A 27,310-nucleotide genomic window follows, 5' to 3' on the forward strand; every position below is an offset into this window, starting at 1 on the left:
GGAAATGAGATACACTTTCACAAACCAAAGTATAATGATTTGGATACAAAAGCAATTTGCAACACATACTTATACATAAACATACAAGCGATGCATTTATATTTAATTAACAAAATAAAATGTATTTAAGGAAATAAAAGATTTGAGTAATCAGGAAATAAAAATTTGGAACGCGTCTTGCAGTATAATTTTTTAAAAACTATTTTTCTAAAATAAACTGTTATTATATATAAGATGAAATTACTTAATTCAAATTTAGAAAATAAGTTAATTTAATTGATAACAATAAATATGTCATATATATATATATATATATATATATATATATATATATATATATATATATTTCTAAAACTACTCTTATACATTATTATTTTTTAATTAATACTCATGGGTCTTTTAACCGGTTAGAATGCATGTGTTATACTATTTATCTCCCCTAAATAATGTTTACACCTTTATCTTAATCAATTAGATTGTATACTCTTTAAAAAAAATTTATAATTAATGAAATTTTATCAAATTAAGAAAACACATTTTTATTAAGGATATTTTTATTATAAAAATAATTAATATATGAGACAATATAAATTAGGTCTTATATAAAAGAATAATTTTTTTTGGATTAATTTTATAAATTCTTATATTATAATATACAAAATAAAAAATAAGGGTCCTTTTCAGGAATATATTAAAAATATTATTTAAATTCAATATTTACTTTTATGAATAAAATAACATTTAATAAATTGACATTTTAATATTTAATTTTATAGAATTTTAATAAAATTATTAATTATTAATTAATTTTTTCCTTAAATATATACAGAAAAAATAATTATTCCTATAAATTAATGATATAAAAAATAAAAAATAAGATTTTTTTCATGAATGCATTAAAAATATTTCTAAATTCAATATTATACTTTTATAAATAAAATAAAATATATTAAATTGATATTTTAATATTAAATTTTATAAAATATTTAATACAATTATTAATTATTAGTTGATTTTTTCTTTAAAAATATATAGTAAAATAATTATTTCTATGAATTAATATTTTACAATATACCAAATAAAAAATAAGAGTCTTTTTCATGAATACATTAAAATATTATTTAAATTCAATATTTTACTTTTATAAATGAAATAAATATAATAAATTGAGATTTTAATATTTAATTTTATAAAATATTTAAGAAAACTATTAATTATTTCCCCTAAAAATATAGTAAAGATACTAGTTTCTATACATTAATATTTTATAATATTCAAAATAAAATATTAATAATTGTATTATTCATAATGGTCAGAAAAAAATAATATAATATGATATAAGAGTAGGATACAATAAAAGTAAAATATGATAATTGATAAGTGCAGGATAAAATTTTATCAAATCACACGTTTGGTGTACACTATGATAACAAACTAGATAATATTATTATGTTATATGTTTTGTATTTAATATTTATCAATAAGATATTGCATAGATTATATTCAAGTAAAAAGATTTTTGTTTTATTAAAATTACATGTAACTAAATATTAATTTAATTTTTAAATTAAAATATTATTTTAAATATATAATACAATTTTTTTGTTTATGTAATTATTTTTTAAAAAGTTATATAATATTTTAAATTATTATTTTAATATTTTTTTAAAAATATTTAAATAATAATTTTTTATTTTAATATTGTATTTTATAATATATTTTATATTTACATGTAAAAATATTATAATTATATACAAAATAATATGCTGAAGCTAAATGTATTTTATAATATATAATATACTATTATATTTATTATTATATGACATATTTATAAATTAATATTTTATATTATATGTTATATTTATTATATATTTATATATTTTAAATAATAATAATAATAATAATAATAATAATAATAATAATAATAATAATAATAATAATAATAATAATAATAGTAGTAGTAGTAGGTAGAAGTATAGGATATACTACTATAATACATGCCATAATGAATAAATAAAGGAAGAATGAGAGCTTATCCTATCCTAACATATATGCTGATTATCAAACATATCTAAAATATTGGTTAAACTCAACATTTTACTTTTATAAATTATTTAAAATAAAATTTAATAATTGAAATTTTATTGTTTAATTTTCTAAAATATTTAATAATTTCATTAATTATTATTTCATTGTTTTACTTATTAATTATTTTATAAATGAATATTTTATATAAAAAAAAAATAAGAGTCCTATTCATGAATACTTTAAAAAGTGTTAGTTTAATTGATCAACATTTTTATAATAAAAATAACCTTTAATCAAAATATTAAATACTCTTCTATTATTGTCTATAAAAATTATAAAAATTCATTATTGCTATAAATTAACATTTATAATGTAAAAAAAAAATTAAAGAGACATGTTCATGAATATCCTAAATATTCTATTTAAATTTAATATTTTTTATAAATAAGAATAATATTATTTTATAAAATATTTAAATTTATTTAATTATTTGTAGAAATTAACTATCATTTTTCTAACGAAGTTTTTTTGAGACAATAATAATAACAATAATAATCACACTTTTTCTTAGTGGTGCATCTCTTGATGATACAATATATTTTTAATTGAGAATCACGACAATATATATTCAAAGCTTTGAGTTATTTTTATTGATCTATTTTAATATTTATTATTCTTTAGTTATGTCACGAATTAATTATTGATCTAATTATCTATTAAGGGTTTCAACTTTCAAATTCCAAATACTTTACTAATTAAGCAAGTATTATTCATATGTTTGAACTAAAATTTGGAAATGTAATTATATTATATAAATAGGAAATTTTTCTTTTTTTTAGTGGACTAAATAATTACACTTTTATTTCTTATACAATATTAAATTCATAATTTTAGTTCTTCTAGAATATATTTTTTAACAGTTTTAAACTATCAGAAATTGTCATTACCTTTTTTCACTCAATACTAACGTCTAAATAAAGTCTATCAAAAATCATTTCAGCACATGTGAATGAGATGATTATTTTAAGTGTCAAAAATGACATTTTGTGACGATTTTTAATCGCAAAAAATTATAATATTAACTATCATAAATTACAATTATTTATTTTTGTAATGATTAAAGAAATGTAAGAGAAAAAAGAAAGAAGTGAAAAAAAAATGAAATTCATCATATCATATATGAAATAAAGTGAATAAACAACATTTTTGACAGTTTAATAATATGGAATGTGTCATTTAATTATAACCTACAAAACATTGTAATTGACATTAATGATTATTGAAAATAAACATGTAACACACATCGTAATTAAAAAATATTCAAATCAATAAGAAAAATTGTATAATGATATGTTATCCTACAAAAGAATGGGAAAGAAAATAAGGACACTATCTTAGATGTTTATCTATTAAGATAAAATATTGATATATAAGTTGATGCCATTAAATTTATTAAAGGTCAATAATTTTATTATATAAAGTAACCCATATTTGTGTGAGAAAGTGTGATAATTATTTTTTTAACAAAAATGTGAGGTAATTTTTTTAGCAAATTTTTTATTTCTTATTAATTATCGCCGGCGTAGAGATAAAAACAATCATTATTGTATATGCATTTAAGAAATTGATCATAATAAATTGTCTCATAATTCTAAATTGAATTTGAATGTACAATTATATTAAAAAAAAAACTATCATCTTAATATTATAAGCATTTAATATATTAATCACATTTCTTAGAATATTTCAAATTTTCTAATAAAGATTATTTCTGTGCTTAATTGATATAGTTTAATTTATTAATTACTAATAAATTTATTTTATAATTAATATGCTTGAATTTAGAAAACTGAAAGTTTTAGAAAAAAAGTGGGCTTAGACTATGTAATTTTTAGAAGAAAAAAAATTATTAAATGCTATATATTTAATAAATTTGTTTTATAATTATAGGAGTGTTTATGTATTCTAAAATGCATTAAAGTTTTTAAAAAAGATAAACCAAACTTTGTAGTTTTAAGCTGTAAAGATTTGGAGACTCTACCTTTAATAGTATATATAGATAAAGATATAGTATAAATATAGATTTTTTTTTTCTAACTACATCTCAACCCTTTAATTTAACATCTATAATGATATGATTATCCATATAAAAGAGTGGGAATTTTTTTGGGGGCTATGTTGGATTTAATAATATAAAGATTAAGATAAGATAAAATTAGGATTAAGAGACCATTATATTTCAGATAAATTTATTTTATAATTAACAAAAAAATGTTTGAATTCTAAAAGATATAAAAGTTTTTTTAAAATAAAATGTGCCCAAACTTTGTACTTTTGAATAGGAAAAATTTAGAAGAAATTATTCTACTTTTAATAAAATACAAACACATATTGATATAGTTATTGATTTATTATCTAACTACATGTTGACCCTTAAATTTAACATGATTATTCTTATAAAAGTAAGCTATCTTTTGGTGATCTTGGATTAATTGTTGGGAAACTCTGGGAACATAGGAATTTTTGTGAGTTTTTAGATATAGGTTGATTTTGAGAATTTCATGTTGAAGTTGGCATTTTGTTATTCATGAGGTGTGTTGAGGTGAATTTTGATGTTTTGATAAAATTGGTGGTTGCATGTGGATTATAATGTTGGAATTGAATTTGGAATGCCTATATATGTTATTACATGTTACATGCCTATATATGTTATATTTCACGTTGGATGCGCCTTTTTGTTAAGTGTGACTCAAATTAGGGGTTCTCTATTTTGATCACGTTGAACATAAGATTAGTGGTGTCATGGCATAAGGAGAGAGAAATATCTCTAACTTAGTCATACCAAACGTGGGTTAAATAGCATCGAATGTGATGAGAGAGAATCATTTATGACTTGGTGAAGTTAGGCCCTATTAGTTGAGAGGTGCTAGAAGTGACCAAGATAGAGGCTCTTTGTCTAGATAATGTCGGGTGCCAATTCAGTGACATCAAGCATGAGAGCAACAAAGGCTCTTTGTCTCATCCACATCAAGCATAGCTTGAATGACGTCAAGCATAGGCGAGCTCGAGAGCTTTCTACCTTAATGATGTCAGGTGCGGGCAGAATGATACTGAGTGTGGGTTGCCTTATGAAAATGTGTTGTTTTATTGATGAATTTGTGAACATGTGTAGGCTAGTTGAATCTGTTACATGTTGTTTGTTGATATATCTTATTCTTTATATTTAATAAGGTATAATGTATATTGATGATTAAATTGTTGATAGTTGAATCATGCTGGTTCTATATACATTTATCTGAGATAATGTGTATAGATGATTGGTTGTTGAACTATTGAGGCAATGGTGCTAAGAATGCTTGAGGCATTAAGGCATCAAGGTACATTGTGTTGATTGACTTAAGATTAAAGAAGAGGATATTTTTCTAAAGTTGGATATCCCATTGCGAGAATATTAGTGTGGTATTTTATGAGTCTAGTTGTTGAAAACCTTTTTTGAGTAGTTGATTATTGAAATGGATAGTTGAGTCTCCTCTATGACTTTTGTTGATACGTTATGTGAGAAAGGTTGAGACATATTAGTTATAAGTGACAACAGTATATGGGTTAGATCGAACTATAATGATTATAAGTGATCAATTTTGATCTGTATGTGGGAAAAGTTGAGGCATACGTGTATAAAGTGACCAATCGATAAAGTATAAGTTCATGGGTCAGAATTACTTACTAAGTACTAGAAGGGCATAATATTTGAAGGGTAGTCGACAGGCTGATTCCATATATGGCTTAGTTATGCAAGCTAATATTATGGTAGGGTCACACTCAACTTGTCCTACCCTAACAAAAATACTTAATTTCCTAATTTAAGCGAAATCTGAGAAACCATGCTATTATAGATTGGTATCAAAATTGGTTGTTGGTTTAATAGATGTAAAATGATCGTGTTAATTCGGTATAGTCAAATCACTTAAATCTTTCACCTTTGTTGTAAGAGATCTTCATTGACAAATGTGTTACAACGCATGTAGTTGAGGTGTTATGTATATAATGTGTTGATTGTGGTATAGTTCATATGGTATGTTGATTGTTGTTGAATGACATGGTTGTGGTGAAAGTTGTAATAAGTTGTAATGTGGTTAAGTTGTTTAACCTTTTTAAGTTGTATGAATGTCATGTTGAGGTGTTATAATATTATTGCTATGTTATTAAAGTTGTAAGTCATAGGGTGTTGTGCTGTATGGTTTACATGATGGTGTGGTAGTGTAGTTGTTTTTTCTTTTATACTTGATACATAATTATTCTTTTGAATACTAGCTTACCCTTACATATTTTCTTGTGGTTAGATTATAATAATCATATTTATATGAGAGTAAGACAGGAATAGGCCAAAGGTAGATATTTTTTTAGTGGCCATGTTGAAGGATGGCATGTTGCTATTATTATTAGGTTACTTTGATGTAACCAGTTGGCTTAGTTGTCGCTTGATCAACAACTTAGGGTTATTATTTCAGTACTAGATTATTTTACATATTTCATATACTTGTGCAGCTATACAAATTTATACTACCTATACCAATTGAGAAGGATCTGGCTAGAGAGAGATCAAGAGCAATGGTTATACTTTCAGCAGGCAATTTCAATAGTGGCTCTACAAAAACATGTCAAGGACAACTGGGTTTGGCCTATTAACAAGTCAGGATGCTTCTCAATCAACTATACCTATAAAGCCCTACATGACCTCAAGTACAACGGTCAGGTGGACGAGATATTAACACACATCTGGCAACTAAAAATCCCACCTAAAGTTATGGTCTTGCAATGGCATTTGTTGCATAATGCTCTTCCTTTAGTTGACAACCTTCTGAGGAGAGGCATTGACTTGCCTCCTCTGAACTCAATGTGTGTGATGTGTAATGAGCAGCCTGAGAATTTACTACATCTCTTTTTCTACTGCCCAATTGCTGACCAGTTATGGATGTATTATTTTTGTTGGGTTTCTATTAGCACAGTTCTACCTCAAATAGTGAGGCAACATTATTGTCGGTGCTTTGGTCGACATGCAACAAAGAGACGGGGGACATTGTTAGGAGTGTCGTTGTATGGTGTATTTGGAAAGGGCAGAATAACAAGATTTTCAGAAGAAGGGAAACTGCATTGGAGGAATTAAAAGCCAACTTACACCTTATTGTGTGGTTGTGGCTGAAACTTAATGACCTCATGGACTTTACCTATGATCAATGGCTAGTGTGCCCCGCCCAATGCATGCAAAATGGTTGGAGAAGTCAAGTTTGAGATAAGATGAGTGGCTAGGCGAATCTGCTAGGCTAAGCCTGTTCTCTATTAGGCTTAAGTATAGCCACAATATCCATTGACAGGGGCTGGATTAAATATGTAAACTTTTTTTTGGTTGTTGTCCTGTTTGACTTACACATTAATTATATCTTACTATGTCTCTTCTTGTAATTTTGGGTTTGTGGCACCTGTAATGCCACATATTCAATATATTCTTGGATGTTTAAAAAAAATCTATACTAATAAGATGTATTTACTTTTCAATAATTCATTACGACAAGAACTTCATAGCTAAACATGTTTGGCTTGGAGCACTTTAGGGATAGATGACCTTCTAGGAAGTTTTCTAGAAAGTGTGAGTGAGGACAAAACACAAAAATCTTGTGTTAATTTATGGAGTTAATCGTTGATCCTAGAGACGGACGAGCATCTCAAAAAGGGTTACACATAGAGGGTTATTATGCAATAAATGATGACTTAAAAAGGAATTAATTTTTATTACATATATCAACAAGATGCATCTATTTTTCAATAATTCGTCACAAAAGAACTGTTGAATTTAATAATATTAAGATTAAGATTATGATAAGATAAGATTAAAATTAGGATACAATTATATTTCAAATAATTAATAAAGATTATTTGTACGTTTAGTTGATATAATTAAATTTATTTTGTAACTAATAGAAAATATTTGAATTCTAAAAAATATATAAAAATATATAAAAAATAAAAAATAAAAAATAAAAAAAAGTGGACTCAAACTAGCTATGTAATTTTGGATGGAAAAAATTAAGAGAAAACTATTCTACCTTTAATAATATATATATATATATATATATATATATATATATATATATATATATATATATTATCTAACTACATGTCAATTCTTAAATTTAACATGTACAAAATATAATGACATGATTATTCCTATATAGATATAGATTTAATAATATTAAGATTAAGATAAGATAAAATAGTTATATTAAATGTTTTGTAAAATTAATAATTAATAATTATTTCAATATGTTATAAAAGTAATGATTAATAATTATATTAAATATTCTATAAAAGTATATTTAAAATTCTCAATAAAACATTTATTTCCTTAAATACATTTTTATTTTCTTAATTATATTTAATATTTTATAAAAAGAAATAATTAAGAATTATATTAAATATTTTATAAAAAGTAAATTTTCAATTTTCAATATTTATTTCCTAAAATACATTTTCATTTCTTAGTTAAATATAAATGCAATACACAACACCAAAAAAAAAAAATATAAATGCAATACGCGTCGGTTTATGTATAAATATGTGTGTAACCCCTATCTGCAAATTGAACAAGTACCCAAATTACTGCACTTTGGTTTGTGAACTATAAATCATTCCCAATGGAATCAAGCACTATCATCGCTCCATCAAAAGAAATTAATGCTTTTGACTTCCATTTGATGCATAAGGTGCCTGAACAATTTATGTGGTCATCTAAAGCCTTAGAGAAAGGCAGTTCAGAAAAGCTGAATACACCCCTCATAGACTTGAAGGCCATTAAGGGTGATGAGGTTGCTATGGCTAATGCTGCAAAGCTTGTGAGGGAGGCTTGCATGAAGCATGGCTTCTTTGAAGTCACCAACCATGGTGTAGACTATGATTTCATCATTTCTACTTATCGGCAATGCGACTCCATTTTCAAGCTTCCCTTAAGCAAGAAGCTTAGTGCTATGAAAGATAAGTGGGGTTACTCGGTTGCTCATGCAGAGAAATTTTCTACCAATTTGCCATGGAAAGAGATGTTTACTTACCGATACAATTACATCCCCGCATCTGAATCACATGTTGTTGACTACTTCAAGTCTATGTTAGGAGAAGAATTTGAACGTGTTGGGTAAGATCTATCAAAAATACAATGAATTTATGTCATCATTCCTTATCTCAAATGTTCATTTATTCATTGCCAATTAGCAGTAATAATTAATTGAGCCGAGTGAATTAACGTAATAATTAAAGCGTTTATACGTGTAGATAATTTTTTAACAAAGAATCTCATTTTAGATCTAAACTTTTTATAAAAACTTTTGGAGAGATAATTACAATATTACTAAACAATATTAGTCTCTGGCTCAATGGATTAGAGATACTTGTGGTAATAAAATAAAAAAAATTATTGAAATACAAATCAAGTTTTATATTACGAATTTATATAAATATATAAAAGTTTCTTTTAGTATAAGAGTATGAGACCTTTTAAAGAATGACAAAAAATAAATTTATAATAATTTAAATATGAAATAGACAATGTTATTCTAATGTGAAAATGTATATGAATTCATAAATGTCTAACAAAAATTAGTAGTAATAATCTACGTATTATACACGTTTATATATCAAAGGCATCTAAGTTCGATTTTGATGGATATAAAATTCTACATGCATGCAATATATAGTTTATTGATTTCCTTGATTAACATTTTTTTTGTCAAATTAAAAAAAATGAAATAGTTTGGCGAATCAGAAGTACTGTGAAGCTATGAAGGAGGTATCTGTGAGTATTCTAGAGTTATTAAGCATCAGTTTGGGTGTAGATCCTTTGTATTTACAAAAATATTTCGAAGATTGTGAAGCAATAATGAGGTGCAATCGTTACCCACGTTGCGAAAATCCTAGCATCACCCTTGGCGTTGGCCCTCATTGTGACCCAACTTCATTAACCATTCTTCATCAAGATCAAGTTTCAGGTCTTGAAGTTTATGTTGATGACAAATGGCTTCCTGTTCCTCCTCGACCTGAAACTCCCGATGCTTTAATCATAAACATAGGCGACACTTTGATGGTAATTATTACTCTGGTACAATGATACATATATAATAATTCATACAATAACTTGAAAAATATTAATTTGTTATATGTATTTTTTATCTTCATTAGGCGATGACGAATGGGGTATACAAAAGTTGCGTACACAGAGTTTTGGTTAACAATAGGGTGGATAGAAAGTCCCTTGTTTTCTTCTTAAACCCAAAAGGAGACAAAACACTGACACCACCAAAAGAGTTACTTGAGAATGGAGAGCAAAGGAATTATCCTGATTTCACTTGGGCACAATTCTATGAGTTTACGCAAGAGCATCATAGGACTGATGCGGATACTCTTCCAATGTTCGTGTCATGGCTTCAAAATCAAAAGGCACTACCATCCAACTCCAAACCCCTTTGGAAGTAATTGATTTGGATCCATCGATGCTAGCTTATGAATTGAAGATTGTATTCATCTTTGTTCAATTGCTGGCACCACCAGAAATCAGAATATATAGCCTGTGTTCTTCAATTCCTCATCAGCAAGATATAGTTAATTTTCTTAGTACACCTAGGTTTGGTCAAGTGGGTCGCATAAACTAAGTATATACATTGATGAAGGTCATGCTAGCTAGATCCTGTTTCTACCTGTTCTTATGGGTAACAAAGAAAATTGGATATTTCAGTAATTTCCTTTTATTGTTTCTATTAATAAAACCCACTGTACTCGAATAATATAAATAATGAATTCCGATTTCTGTTATATATGCATGTATTCATACATTTTTTATTATTGACCTCACCACTTATCACTTATTATATACATGTTAAATATAAATTGATTCATAAGATATACATATATGCAGGTAACGAAGATTATATGCAAGTGACAGAAAAAAAAAATGGTAGAAAAAATATTTAATTTTAAAAATAAAAACTCAAATTTATATTGTATAAATGGATAAGGGTGAAAGATAAGCTAAAAGAGTCCATTCATCCTTGAAAGCGAAAATTTTACTTTTGGTATAATTTAGTTCATGAATGTACAAGAAACTCATTTTTTCTACTGTGATTCCGTTAATGGCCGGAAAGACTTAAACAGTGAGGATGTATTAATTTGATAAAATGTTTACTTTTGATATATAAATACATAATCTTAACTATCTTTTTATAGTGTCAATTTTATGTAAAAGAATTATGGGGGTAGTGGGTGCTACTGGTGAGAGTCATTTTTAGTTTTTTTTTTTTTTTGTTTATTTTGATGATTGTTGGGCAAAATAAACATGATTTATTGATTTTCTTGCTTGTGTGTTATCAATGATCAAAGGGTATATGCTCTTTGCATTCAGTATTTTTTCTCCGTACTAGCATCCAAATTACCTTAAACTTGTAATAACACTTTTTTTCGTATACCATATATTATACACCTCTTTCTCATTCACTTTCTTCTTTGTAGTTTCTCATCTGCGCCTACCCCCTTTATCATTTTTTTTTCTCATTTATGGGTTCTTTCCAAAGTGTAAAGTCTTGATCTAGATTGAGTAATTGATCAGATGGTAACGTTAGGTCCGAAAAGAAATGTCACTGTTTGAATTGCCCAATCTAGATAATAATAGCACCGAGATTAGTCGGGATAATTATGTAAACAAACTATTATTATTATTAATATTAAGTAATAATACACATACATCAGTTATTTGTATAACAATATATTTTTATGTGTCTATTGTTGGAGATTCTACATTAAATATGACTAAAATATATTATATAAATAAAGAATAATTCCTATTTTATAAATCAATTTTGTAATTTAAATCTATTTTTCTTAAGATGGTATAAAAAAGTTTATTATAATATATTGTTGTTGTGCATATTATTTTTGCTTTTTATCACATCATCCATAGATATTTAGTTGTCAGTTTAAGGAGTCTCCTTGTTTTCTTTTTAAACCCAAAAGGAGACAAAACAGTAACACCACCAAAAGAGCTACTTAAGAAGGAAGGACAAGTTTAGCATGATTTACATTGTAACAGTTAGAAATGACAAATAAATAGATAATGTTTGAATTATTCTATAAAAAAATATTCGAGTTGATCTGATATAAATACAGATACAGATTATACCCAATTAATTTAATTAGATACAAAGATAAAGATAAATATATACTTATATGTCATTTACATATATATCCTCATCTCCATCTTTGTTTTAAATTTTTATAAACTTATTTTATTTTTTTATAAACATACTTGTAATTTTTATTTTATTTTAAAAAAATTATAAAAAATAATATTGAATTAATTTATGAGGAGATATAGATGAGTATAGATATACCCGATATTCGATAGAGATAAAAGATACGACACAAATCTTATATTCTTAAAATATAGAAACAGAGATAAATATAAAATAAAAGACAAGAACACATATTTTAAGAACTTCACCTCCATCTCCTTTTGTTGTCATCTTTAGTCACAGTTGTATATAATTTTACACAAAAGCAACATGGGGCTGATGCAGATACTCTTTCAATGTACTTCATGGCTTCAAAATAAGAAGCACCACCGTCCAACTTCAAACATCTTTGGAATTAATTGAATTGGATCCATCGATGCTAGCTTCTGAATAGAAGATTTTATTTATCTTTGTTCAATTGCTGGCACCACCATAAATCAGAATAGTTAAAAATAAATTTGTATTATAACAAATTATTTATCATAAAATTAAATATAATCTACCTGGCCAAATATATTTATATATATTACAATTTTAATAATAATATAATTTTTATATGCAAAAGGTATTTATTTATTATAACTTTTATTGTATAAAATAAAAGTTTATATTGTGTATTAGACAAATTAAAATATACTAATAATAAATATAAAATCTATGTGTAAATAAAATCATTATTAGTTTAATTGAAGATAAGCGTGTTTAGACAGACGTGGAAATCTTTATTACATACGTAAGTGCTCATGCGGAATGATTTTCTTACAATTTGATATGGAAAGGGTCATTTACTTTCCTATATATTAAAGTTGTTCAAGAATGAAGACTATGACAAGTTGTGTCTTAGGCATTGTCAAAAGGAGTTGTCTGCACTGGTTGTTGGTTAACACTTAACAGAGGTGGAGAGAAGTCTCTGACTTTCTTTTCGCGCAAACCCAAGACAATGGGAAACGAAACAGTGAAGCTACTGAACAAATAATAGAAAACAGTTTTTGACAATGACAATGAAGTCCAACTAGACTCGTCAAGTAGGATACTTTCTTCACTGATAATAAACTTGAAATTATTAATCCTAAACAACATCTCATATTACATCATGTTGGGGTTAGGTAATATTATATTAATGGCACAAAATTTTAATAACACAAGAGTTTAATTGCATACACTGTTAATATAAAATTTTAGTACGATCAACAATCAGAAAGCGTGTCTTTAAAGATATTACTTAAAGATCACGGCGTAGAAAAAAGCTTTAACTTTAAATTTTTAATGCATGTATTATTTATTCATAATGCAATTAAACTTTTGAGATAATTAATTTATAACATGGTATAAATTTTTATTTTTTTTAAATTATACTATACTCATTAGAAGTGAGACTCATAAATGTTTAAAGGAATTTGGATGTACTTCCAGAATTTACATCCAAACAAAAATTATATCAATTGATGACAAAATTACTATATTAATTAAACATTACTGTGTCACTTCTGTTACATGTGTAGAGAGTAATAATTTAGGTCTTGAATTTGATTTTAAACATACACTTAATGAACAAGCATAATTGCATATGTTTATTCTCGGAGTTTATTCTTCCCGGGTACATTTTCGTCACACTTGCACGTCTATCATAGAACATGCATATGTTTGGAGAATATTAACAAAAGTTATAGACACTCCTTAGATGTAGAACCCTTAATAAGAAGAGAGGAGAGATAAGTGATATATGATTGGTGACATAATTTGTCAAAAAGATAGATAGAGAGAAACCATGAATTTGGATCCCTTCGGCCTAGCAACTACTGGTTTACCACAAACCAGATATGTATAATTGTGTCAAAATGCTTTCACCAAGAAGAATCGCGAAAATTCTAAGCTCATTTTATTATAAAAAAAAAAAATGAATCTCTAAACGTTACATTATATTCATATACGCAGAATTATGTGTATAAAATTACAATTTATAAAAAAGATGAAACCAACCACAGAAAGCTTGGTCTTATTCGTACCAGTGGCCCACTGAATCAATCTGATCTTGCTGCCGTAGCTGACTCTGAATCGAGTTTGGAGAGAAGGGTAGTGATGAAAACTTCTGATCAGAGGCGACATAGGGAGGTTGAGAAATGAGATTTGTTGATGCATATGCACCATTGAATGTTTGATTATTTTCGTCTTGATTACTATTATGGGGGTGGTGTTGTAGCCTTTGTTCAGAACGTAGTTGCTTTGGAATATTAAGTTTTTCTCCTTCAATCTCTTTATATTTCTGAAGATAAGATTTTAAGGGTTCCACGTAATCCTCAAACCCTAAGGTAGTGATGGCCCATATGACATCTTCACCATTGATGGTTTTTCTCTTTTCTCTTTGGCATTTGTCGGAGGCTTCCCCGGTGACAAAGCTAATGAACTCGGACACACATTCTTGAACTGTTTCCTTTGCGTCCTTGGAGATTTTCCCGTTTGGGGGAATCACTTTTTTCATGATTCTTCCAACGTTGGCTATAGGGAGAAAACGGTCCATTTCTTTGTTGTTGTTGTTGTGTGTGGTGGGGGTGGTGTTGGTGCTTGTCTTTAAGCAAGGGCTTTCGGGGCTTCCTGTGTTGAATCCATTTGGCAAAGTGCCATGGCTCTCATCTGGATCCATGACTTAGATTTTTGGAGAGGGGAATGAATGAGCTTTTAGGATATTAATTATTTATTATATTGCATGTATAAACTGAAATAGAGGCATGAAAATAGGCATGTTAGAAGGGTTAGGACAAGAGAAAATCGAAAAACAAAAAAAAAGTGGGTTTCACCAATGAAATCCCCCAGACTCGCTCTAGACGTTAGATAACACTATTATTGACACTTCCGCATATATACACTTAATTAATTGTTTCAGGGCAATTAACAAATTAATTCTCTCATAATAGTTTTTTATTAATTCTCCAATTCAGTCGAAATGAATTGCAATTTCAATTACATATATAGGTACACATGTGAATTTAATAAGAATTTACACATATCCAATGATGTATGCGAAAAAATAACAGCGGGAGTGTAGTTCAACCTTTTAATGATACTTTTTTTATTAATGTTTTTTATCCATCATCTTGATACCACAATGTTTACACCTATTAATGAGCTATACTTCTTTAGTGTATTAATATTTTGTTTAAGTAAAGTATATATGGTAACAATCTCTACATCACATACTAATAAGGTATATAAAATAACAAAAATGAAAGTGTTTGAAAATAAATTTTACTGATTAAACAAAGGTTTGCAAATCTCCCTAGTTAAAGGTATCACATAGTAACACGTCATCAAAAAGAATTAGAATAAATGTTTAGTATAGTAATTATAAAATGAAATTTAACATGAAAAGCTTAAACATAAAGAAACCAACAAAAAGGAAATCTTAACTTAATTCTTATGTCACATTCTATCATAAAATAAATCTCAATGTACAAGATCTAGGTCTCGTCATGAGCATCATCAACATCAAGTTAAGTCTCGCCTATAGCAACATACATAGAAAAACAAACACAAGAAGGCAAAGAATGGGAAATATTTAACTCTAACTCACAGCATAGAACATAGTCGGATAGTTAAACACAAAATAAGATATAATAAAAATAATATATATTAATGACAAGATTGCATAGTAGATTTAGTTAAGGGTCACAATAAGGTTCATCACACAGTTAGACATCAACGTATATAATGCAATGGAAACAGACTTCAATGTACGCATGCATGTAACACTAGTAAAAATCATATTGTGGTACATTGTCATAAAGTACATATAGAGTAGCTTAAGAGATCATGTCAAATCACACTCTCATGCACTATACATTGAGGAGGAAATACATCAAGGCGCGTAGGGATAGTGGTATCGCACAAGATACACCCTATGCACACAACGAGCAAAACTAAGGCTTCCAAACCTGACTATCTGCAAGGTCATAGATCCCCAAGCTTAAGGTACCCATCCAAAAACAATTATGCATATGATGCATGTCACACAAGACTCGATGCATTATCATGTTATCACCACACACATTCACAATTGTGCACCCATTCATGTTTATCTCATATTCAAATTGCGACTAAGTATTGGCTTAGACTTTCCATCACATGACCCTCATAAAATCCATACACATAGAGATATACCATTGCTAGCACAACATCATTCAATCCATTCAAAACTCACAATCATATCAATAGCATACTCACACATCACAACCACTTACCAACATTAATTAGTACAAAAATTACACTTATTAAAGATACATCATAGCAAGAACAAAGTGATGGAATCATGCCTAGGAAGGCAAGAGGTGACATATTGAAGGAGCCAAGAGGAGTTGGCTAGACATGAAGGTTTGGGCCAGTCAAGGCCCAATGGGCCCGATGGGCTTGAAAGGCCCAAGTTGAGCTTCTCATAGGCCATACTTGGTTTTAGCTATTTTCTTATATCTTGTATATATCATGTTAGTATAGGTTTCCTATATTTTGGTCTTGTATTTTAGACCACATAGAGTAGCATTTTTGGGCCATAGGCCTATTGGGCCTAGTTTTGGGCTTCATGGGCCTTCGTGCTTTTAGTACCCAATATTGGGCTCATTTTGTTTCTTTTATTATTTCCTAATGTTTGTATTTCATTGACCATTGTATTTAGGTCATTAGATTAGGATTTAAGGAGGATTATTAGTTTAATTGAATTAGGCAAAACTAGGTTTAATTTAGCATGCATTTAAGTTGCATTTTGAGTCACATGGATGGTGCTACCTTGGCTGAACATGTGTGACTCAAATTCAACCCTAAATGCACACTAAATCAAACCTAAATACACCTAGCATCAATGTGAACCGGACTTGCACATGTGAGTTAAGTTTTGAATTCAAAATTCAAAACTAGGTTTAATTTAGCATGCATTTAAGTTGCATTTTGAGTCACATGGATGGTGCCACCTTGGCTGAACATGTGTGACTCAAATTCAACCCTAATGTGAGAATGGGGGTTTCTCCCCCGAAAATGGCTTCAAATACGAGCCAGGGAGATCAGATTAGGGTTTCGCGCCCGGCGTGTAAGTCTTCGCGCCCGGTACGTACTCTTCTGAGCACTTTCTACCTCAGTGTAAGCCCGGCGCAATTTCCTTTTACGCCCGGCGCGATGTCTTCCAGAGAGTTTCAAGCACTCTCTGTCTCGACCACGCCCGGCGCATGTATTCTCTCGCCCGGCGCCACGGCTTCCAGACTCTGTTCTTCTCAAGCTCGGCGCGAGTCATCTTGCGCCCGGCGCAATTTCTTCTCTGCTCCTTAGCCTCTTGGATTCCCAATCCTAGAATCTTCAATCCTCACTTCTCTAGCTCAATACCTGCACAAAAATGAGGTGTATTAAGGTATTGTTAGCTAAATTTGGGTTAGTTATATCTGCACACAAAATGAACCAAAAAGAGAACAATTATATTGCAATGGTTCAAAGGATGAGTGGAATTTGTTCAATAAGTCTCATCCAAAAAGAGGTAAAATTGAGACTTAACACTTGCACATGTGAGTTAAGTTTTGAATTCAAATTCAAAATTTGAATTCAAAACTTGGCGCCACATGTGAAGCCTCCACATTGGCGCCAGGTGTCCGTCCCTAATTCCAGATCCATTTAAGCTTCCTCCTTCACTCATTGTATTCACTTTTGATATATGAAATTTGAGAGCAAATATTCTGCCAAGTTTCTTCCAAAAGTCACCAAGAGAGAGCCATCACTTTTTAGGAACCCTAGCTAGGTTTCCTACCTTTTGAAGTGAGCTTTCCTTTGTTCCTTAAGCTTGGATGCTTCCATTCTAGGAACCCTAAGTCCGAAAATCTTCACTCCTTCAAGTGTCTTACATTCGGATTTCAAGCTCCATTGAAGAGGTCCAAGCATTGGTGAATCCGAGGAGAAGAACATCTTCCACTTCTCCTAGTTTTCTCCATCACAAAGGGTCTCAATATACAAGGTGATGCCTGGTGGCAGTCACGCCACACCCAATGCGAGGCATCCAAAGAGCACAAGTTGCTCTCAAGATGAATCATGCTTGACGTGACCAAACTCACACCCAATTGAAACACCAAAGGGAGCCCCTAAAGCTCTCATGCCCGACACGAATGACACAAAGAGCAAACTTTGCTCTTGGCCACAGAAACGCCTAATGACCCTAATTTGGCACCAAGCATCACATTAGAAACACAACATAGCAAAGGCATGAATCTCATACAAGTGTCACTCAAAAAATTTACAATTACAATTGGTAAAAGCATTCAAAAGGTCAAGTTGCACTTCTAAAAGCCACAACTTACATATAATCACATGTTCATATCAACTCTTCATACAAACACCAAAATGCATTCCTTTAAGGTTCCCATGAGAACCCATGAACAATCCAAGATTCACAAAATTAATTTAATACATGCAATTAAACATGCATAAATGTCAATAGCCTCAATTAAAGCATTGAATAATCATATGAATAACATAAACACAAGGCAAGTCATAATTTTGGGATTTCTCTCATATGACGCATATAATGGAGAAGATATTAGGTTCAAACTTACTATTCGACATAAACCAGACATCTAGAGCAAGATTACTCACTCTCCCTTACCTCGATGAACAGGGTGTGAATCTCTGAGATGATTTTCAACGATCTTTGATTCTCCTAGTTCTTCAAAATATAACGTCCTATCAAGTCATTACACTTAGTTGTCCAACTACTAACAGTGGAAAATATAATTATAACTACCTAATTAAGATTTGTATACAAACAGTTTAATCGATAGACATATGTAATATATGTATAAGAATGTAGAGAAACAAACTCATAAAATTTATGAATGTTTAGGAACTCCATCATATATTGTACACACACACACATATAGTGATCCAAAATAATCAACTGAAATGTATATAAGCATAGGTTGTCGATCAAGCAACATACTATATCAGCTACCTCAGAGTAGCTCAAAAGATCATTTGCATCATAGCTAACTTGGGCTCAAATGTACTCCTCCTCATGCTTATCCATGTTATGTTCTCATATTAAGTATGGTCATCATAGTTCCACCACATGAAAACATGCAAGGATAAACTAGTATTCAAAAGAATCAACATAATCAATATAGAAGTAGACACTACTATATATACTACTAACATAAACAACTTATAAACTTAACATATTATTAACCTACAACTTCTCAATGAAATACAACATGTTGCTTAACTAGATCAACACAACAACAATACTTCAAATTACAACACAATAATGCAACTCATCACATGCACAACTTATTATTCAACTTGAATAACCTACAAAATGGCATATACATCACACCATATAACAACTCAACTACATGTGTCGTCACATATTTCAACTAGGAGATTTTCTACAACATAGGTGAGTAGTCTAAGTGGCTTGACCTTACCGAACCAACAATGCGATCTTTTCAATACAATTAGATCAATAGTCAATTTAGATAATTATTCATAGCAACATGGTTTCTTAGCTTTCGTCATTAGTTTGGGTGTGAGTCTACCACGATGTTAGCTTGCATAACTAAGTCACTTATGAGATTAGCACGTCAACTACCCTCCAAATACTATGTCCTTCTAGTATTCAATTAGGGATTTAGCCTCCGACATTGTACCTTACTCTAATTTGGTCGCTTTATACATGAATGGCTCTATTTTGTCCATATACGGATCAATATAGGTCATTTTATAATAAGTATAGTTTGACATGTCCCCTATATTGTGGTTGCTTATAATTAGTATTCCTTGACCTTACCCATATATCGCATCTAACTAAGGTTTTAGAGAAGATTCAACTATTCACTTCAAGAGTCAATTATTCAAGAAGGGTTTTTAACCATTAGGCTCATAAAGCACTATAATAATATCATCACAATTGGATATCCAACTTTCAAAACAACATCTCCTTTAAAACCTAAGTCAATTAACTCAACACAACTTTATGTCTTAAGCATTCTCAACACGATATAACATACATCACATGCTAAATTCCAACAATTTAGTCAACTATATACATTGATGTATAAATAAATGATATCATACATTTAAGTTCTCCTACTACTCGTATAATGTTCAAAACTTAGCCAAACACCACATTTTAAATAGACAACTCACATTCGATGCCATATCCTTCTCACACTTGGTATCATTTAGGCAGAGAGCTCTCATACTTATCCATGCCAAGTGCTACTCAACCTATGCCCAACGTGGATGAGGCAAAAAGTCTTTATTGCTCCCATGTTTGGCAATGACTAAACTCCAAGTCAGCCTTAGTTTAGACAGAAAAGATTCTCCCTCCTCACGCTCACGCGGACATAACTTCATTAGCAATTAATGTCACTCACGTAGAGAGCTTTGTCTTTGTCACCTTGGGCTCCACAAAACATGGGTCCGACGTCATCAAGCCAGAGACAATATAAAAATGAGACCCACACATAAAAATCGCAAATTAGTAATTTTTAATTAACAACTTTAGAATATATAGATTACGCTATCAATAAAAAAAATAAAAAAAATTTCTAACATCTTTTACATTTAATCAAAGAGAATTTAGTTCAAATATAGAATATTTATATAAAAGAATTTGCAACTCAATCATATATGATGAAGTCATCAAAGATTTGACATTTTCGAATTTTACTAGTAACTTATGGTAGACTCAAAAAATAAAAAAGATTTGTACGAACGAAATATCCAACAAGAAAAAGAAAAATGATTGAATTGAAGAACTCCTGCATCTCTCATAAAGGAGTGTTAAGACATATTCTACTCAAACCAAAATATACTTGGTGCTAATTAGTTTCTTTCTTTATCATTCTGAAGTGCATAGTATGTCCTACTCATTACAACAAGATGGTAAAACAACATTCGAACAAAGCAAATTAGAATATTTTACTTCATAAATTTTCTTTTGTTCTTTAATACATCATATATACACAAACTTTATCTTTATAATTTTATATGACAACTCCCCCACCTTATTAAACCTGACTTCGATCTCCATACTCATACAAATAGAAACATTATAAAACCCAAAAACATTGGGCTTAAAGTTCAAAATGAATATTTTTCACAAAAAAAAAATACAAAATGAAACCATTAAAGACACAAATAATGCATTTAAGAATTCCTCACTACGGTGGCCTCCCTCAGTCTTTTATTCCCCCGCACGGCCGTTATTTGCCCCAGTGTTTGTGCACAGACATTATCTTGTATTGAAGTGCTCCTTTTTTATCTAAATGAAGTTTGCAAGACATAAGTACTAGTAAGCCTTCAACTTCCAGTATTTGATATTTGAACCAATAATATATTGCTCCTGTCCATATATTCAATATCATAACTACCACCAACTTTTGGCGATATCTTTTCCAGAACCTCAAATATTAATTACCAAAAGCCTCTACAGTTGAAAGAATATGATCAAATTTCCTTAACTATGTTGCATCAAAAGACACCAACCCATAAACAGAGGAGATCAAAATTAATTACCAAAGAAAAAGACGAACACAAACTGCCTAACTATAATGATACATAAATAATGGCGGCAGTACAGTTACAAAAGAATTTTGAGCAGCCAAAACCCAAAAATCACCCAACAATCTGGTTGGCATCTTAACCAATAGCATACTCGAGGGTCTCCAATTCTTTAGGCCGCCACATGGACTTCTGGACACATAAAATGCCCACCTTATCTTTAGAGTAAGTCATGCGGACCTCCCACTGCATGGACTTCACCATACTTTCAAGCTCGTTAATGATGTCAACAGTGTCTCGGACAATAAACTTTCCCTCAGGCCTAAGGATCCGATCAACCTCAGCCACAACAGCTTTTAAATTACACCTGCATGACGTTGAACATTAGCAAAATATTCAGATTATTTCTAATCTGATAATAAAGATTTTACTGTTGATGAATGAGGAATGAAATAGTTGTTAGCACCTGTTCTTAAGATTTGAAAACAGATGATCTGCATGAAGTAGATCATAGGACCTTGGATAGGTGCTAAATGATTCACACCAATCATGATACATACCAAAGAGACCTCGCTCATATATAATAGGAAGTGTGTCCGGGGAATTTACTGAAACCACATTCATGACCCAAATATTCAAATCCTTCAAGGCTGCGGCAAACCTGTAGCCCAAAAAAGATGTCACAGGCAATAATAGCAGTTTAATGTAATTCAGAGCAACATGGGAATCAACAAATTTCGCTCACCCTCCATAGACTGATCTCATATCCATGACATTCCGCACATTGGACCAATTAATCCCCATCCCATTAAGATAAGACTTGGATACTATACGTTTCCAGTGTTCATAGTCAGCATTAAAATCTTCAGGAGCAGGCTTTCCATAAACTCCAACTTGAGAGTTTGTCAACCAGTACGGTGTGTTGGTCAGTCTTGCTGGCCACTTCTCTGGCCATTGTGACCCACGTTCTGTTGAATTCACTGGCACTTTGTGCATGCAAGCTTGTAATGGAACGTTCCTATCACCAGAGAGATTAGACAGCAGAAACATATATTACATCTTTTTGGTTTGTATAATGTAAAGCAATCCAATTATTGCAGAGTTAGTTCAAGAAAAAGGTAGTTTGAGAATATCAATGTCCTATCCTATAGAATTAATACTGCAGGTTTATCCAAACTTTAGCAGATACGTTGGAAAGAAAACATTGTTCATTTATAGCAGAATCCGATTGTAATCAAAGGACATCACAAGTTTTGGTTTTATGTTTCATACATGCACCCAGAAGAAAAGTTGAATAAAAAAAACTGCAACGTTTATATTACAGTCAAAGATCATCAGTTAACGAAGAAATACCATGCTGCATTAGGATCATCAGAATCTGGACATATAGGAGGTTGATTCTTAGAACGTTTCTCATAACACTCATTAGAAGTTGGCTTCTTGTACACAGCTATACCAACTCCATTAAGTTTATCCTTGCTGATGGACACAACTTCCCAGCACAACGCTTTTGTTAGTGCCTTCATTTCTGCAAATTAATTCATAAAATGTCAGAATTAATGCAACAACACTAAACTGCTTAATAGAGGCGGAAAAGAATATTATTATCTACCATTCCATATTTCAACATCTTCAGGAAGCTTCTGATAAATAGGAGTAGCAGACCATACAAAGAAACCACCAGGTCGCAAAACTCTATTCAGCTCCAAAAGAAGTTTGCCACCTACACTTATATAAGCAGTAAGTCAAAATTAAAATCCAGTTGTATTTATATGAATTTACATCCAAGTACTCTATATATATAAGGAACTTGTTTTAAAATCCAAATACCCCAACAGCGAGATGTACTAAAATGCCACAAAAATTTCAAGAACAAGAATTAATCTAATCACAATAAAAATGGGGTCATTGAATACCTTCTATATGCCATGGAACTCTACAGCGGGCACAGTGGACTACATCGAATACTTTCCCAGGGTAGGGAAGCCTCTTTGTGCCCATGACAGCAGATATAGCAGGAATTCCTCTTTCAAGTGCAAATTGCACCTGAGCTTCATGTTCATCTTTTGGTGCCAATGACATTGTAAGTACATCTCTTTCAAAGAGAAAGCCACCAAAGCTAGCAACACCACATCCAACGTCTAAAATCACACGTGAGCGCTTGCCCCAAGCAATATCAGGTACAGACTGCAGCATCAAGGTTCCTTATATTAAGTAAAAATACTCAACAACAAGAAAACATATGACATCCATATAGAAATTTATTTGTATAAGTTCAAATAATGTTCATATCCCGATTTGTTAAATTTTGGTTGTCTCCTAGTGTAGCATACATTGATAGTCCACACCAACCTGATTTTTCCTATGATAGACATAAAAAATTTATTAAAAAAAAAAAATAGCCTTTCTCTATCTCAACTTTCATTTTCTATTTGTTATTCTACTCATCATCTTGTGTACAATTCCTAACTATTAAAAAAATTACAATCACTTATTTTATGTCATGATAGTATCAAAACTTTTTTTGCTCTGGATATCATATTATTAATGTAAAATGTTAGACAATTTAATCTCATACCAGTCACCTAAGAAATGCCAGTATTAGATCAACAAGATGCATGCCCACTACAAGAAGGAATTGCCATAAAAAAATGTTTTTTTGGGTGCTGCTAATGTGTGCCTTTAGGGCATATATTAAGAAATTAAAACATAAACTTTTAATTAAGAAGTGGAAACATTTAATATCTTGAAAATCTAATACTTTTTGTACCATAAGGTAATAATATAGCACATGTAATATAAATTCATGGAACATGCTGCAAAAGGTCATCCAGAGTTATATATAAAAACTCAACAATAAAAGCAACTAACAGTCAACCATGACAAGAGTAGAGTACACATTTTACCTTTTGTATGGTGTCAATGTAATGAAGTGCACCGTGTTTGAATTGGGTTCCACCACCTGGAAAAGTAAGGTACTCACCTGTAACTTTCACCCAATTCTGGTGCCCCTTATATTGAGCTAGCTTAGTATGTGGAACATTAGAATACCATATCTGCATGAAAACAGTTTATTATTTTATTTATGGAAGAATAAAATTCTAAACAAAGAATGATAATTGACAATCATTTGGGTTGATGTTTACCTTCTCTCTGCTTTTGGGCCATTCAATTGGGCGTTTGTATCCTTCAGGAAGAGGGACAAGGCAGGTAGGAGGTTCTTCAGGACATTGCCTTTCTCTGTGTTCATAGTGTTTGGTACTTGGAAGGTTCCTAACTGCTTTCAAGTTGTCGAGGCATGGGATGTAATCAGGGCCTGCAGTGACATTGCACAGTTTCCAATTGTAGCCAGTAGATTGCTTGGAGGATACTTGAGACTCCTTTTCATCCTTTGACACTGCAGCCTGAGTTGAAAAAGAACCATTTGACGTGGTACTTTCATTCAGAAGCTCTGACTGAGCCACAGAAGGGAACACCTCATTTGAAGCCTGGTTGTTGGCACTGTCATCTGTTTTCGTCTCCGTAGAATTTTCATCTGACTCCTTGTTACCACTTTGTTCCACCTTTTCGTCAATCTTATCTAGTGATCCACTTGAATCCTCAGATTTCTTCTCGCTTTCATCAGAATCAGATTTCTTCTCTGACTCTTCTGAATCCGATTTCTTCTCAGTCTCTTCTGAATCTGATTTCCTCTCAGTCTCTTCTGAATCCGATTTCTTCTCAGTCTCTTCTGAATCCAATTTCTTCTCAGCCTCTTCTGAATCAGATTTCTTTTCATTATCCTCAGATTCAGATTTCTTTTCATTATCCTCAGATTCAGATTTCTTCTCGTTCTCATCAGAATCGGATCTTTTCTCAGTCTCATCAGAATCAGATTTTTTCTCCTTCTCGTTAGAATCAGTCTTCTTCTCATTCTCATCATTATCAGATTTCTTCTCACTCACATTTGAATCGTTATTTTCTGTTTTTGTATCTTCAGAAGATTTCTCTGAAGGCTTTTCGTCCAATTTCTCTTCCTGTTTTTCTGGCACGTCTGAGTTTTTATCAGCAGTGACACTACCGTCCCCTTTGGTTGCATCCTCAGACAGATCACCCCGATTATCTTCGAACTGTGGAGAATTGTTATTAGAGGGGTCAGTTGCCTGTTCTTTCACCCCACTCTGTTCTCTCACATCATTCTTACTTTCCTCAGACACATCTACATTTTGTACAGGCACTACAGATGATGATGTCATCATCCAAATCCCAAACAAGCAAAGAGCTACAAACACGACAATTGTCACCGTCGAACAGTAACTCGACGATCGTTTATTATCTATTCTAGTATATTTCGCTTGAGCCATGTTGTCACAGGGTGTGGTTCACAGATAGTTTAAACCTGGAAACGAACCAAAAAACAATTAAACACCATCCCCCTTTTTGAACTTGGATCAGTACTAGCAACATTCAATTGTCAATATCAATAAAGTTAGATTGCAAAACACATGACATGAGCTAACAAGTCACTCAATTACAGAATACAGAATGCTCACAAATCTGGAATAATTTATAACAACAACGTCGAAACAGATAAAATTACGAGGATTAAGCAAAAACATATGGCGTTTGAATTACTAAATACATGACAATATGGCATTGCCATGTTATGACTAATGAGAGAGGTGAAAAAAATAATTCCGTGCTCGTCTTTCGAATGCTTCCACAATTCAAGCGGAAACACACGCGTATTGAAATGTATCTCTCTCTCTCTCTCTCAACGCGAGAACATCGTCTTACCAAAAACGACCAGATCTAACAAATTCAACAAATAAGAATGAGCTAGAAAATCAAAATAACCAGAAAAAACGGATCAGAAATTCAACAAGAGTGCAATTCAACAACGAAGACTCCCACGCATAGCATTGCCAAGAATTGCGGAACCGCGGAAAATTTTAAAGATTCAACGGATTGAAAACAGAAGAAAAGACGCGTTCAACGCGAAATCAACAACTCTAGCGCAGATCTACACTGCCAGAAACAAAAACCGCAGCAGTAGCATGAACGTTACGCAAACACAACCAAGTTGCATGCTAAGAGCAAAGAAAGCAAGAAAAAAAAAACGGTAAAACAAAAAAGTTCAATCCGCATAAGCAACAGCAAGAAATTAGAAGATTAAACGAAGAAAAGCGCGATTCCGGTGAGTATGTCGGTAGATCTGAAAAGCTTGAAAAAGAGAGAAAGAATGATTGGACGAACCTACGGCTGTTCGGAATGGAGCGAATCTGAGAAGGAAGGGGGAGAGGTTATCTGCGCATTGTGTTGCGCATGGCAAAGGTAGAAAGAGAGGTATGCGGAATGAAAACTCGGAAATGGAGTGCGATGGGGAAGTGCTAGAGGTGGATATAATAATACCAGAGGGTGGGGTACAGCAGCGTTTGTCGATTTGGGGGGAATGA

General features: G+C 30.8%; 3 protein-coding genes across 3 annotated transcripts; 1 reads left to right on the forward strand and 2 right to left on the reverse strand.

The window, feature by feature from the left end:
- The first annotated feature begins 8,314 nt into the window (after window positions 1-8,314).
- On the forward strand, window positions 8,315-10,891 carry LOC109799685 (gibberellin 20 oxidase 3). The gene is made up of 3 exons (XM_020360291.2): window positions 8,315-9,211; window positions 9,826-10,156; window positions 10,252-10,891. Exons 1-3 carry the CDS (start codon window positions 8,718-8,720, stop codon window positions 10,543-10,545), a joined length of 1,119 nt encoding a protein of 372 aa, XP_020215880.1. The 5' UTR covers window positions 8,315-8,717; the 3' UTR covers window positions 10,546-10,891.
- Window positions 10,892-14,061: 3,170 nt separating this feature from the next.
- NF-YB7 (nuclear factor Y, subunit B7) lies at window positions 14,062-15,037 on the reverse strand. The gene has a single exon (XM_020360353.3). It carries the CDS (start codon window positions 14,992-14,994, stop codon window positions 14,350-14,352), a length of 645 nt encoding a protein of 214 aa, XP_020215942.1. The 5' UTR covers window positions 14,995-15,037; the 3' UTR covers window positions 14,062-14,349.
- Window positions 15,038-21,687: 6,650 nt separating this feature from the next.
- On the reverse strand, window positions 21,688-27,310 carry LOC109799431 (S-adenosyl-L-methionine-dependent methyltransferases superfamily protein). The gene is made up of 9 exons (XM_020359989.3): window positions 27,111-27,310; window positions 25,022-26,253; window positions 24,782-24,931; window positions 23,792-24,062; window positions 23,488-23,598; window positions 23,229-23,403; window positions 22,621-22,893; window positions 22,342-22,536; window positions 21,688-22,242 (listed from the first exon to the last, which is right to left on the reverse strand). The coding sequence occupies exons 2-9, from the start codon at window positions 26,216-26,218 to the stop codon at window positions 22,014-22,016; spliced, it is 2,601 nt and encodes an 866-aa protein (XP_020215578.1). The 5' UTR covers window positions 26,219-26,253; window positions 27,111-27,310; the 3' UTR covers window positions 21,688-22,013.

Source organism: Cajanus cajan, chromosome 2 (genome assembly GCF_000230855.2).
Source record: "Cajanus cajan strain Asha chromosome 2, NIPB_CcT2T_4, whole genome shotgun sequence".
In the NCBI taxonomy this organism is placed as follows: domain Eukaryota; kingdom Viridiplantae; phylum Streptophyta; class Magnoliopsida; order Fabales; family Fabaceae; genus Cajanus; species Cajanus cajan.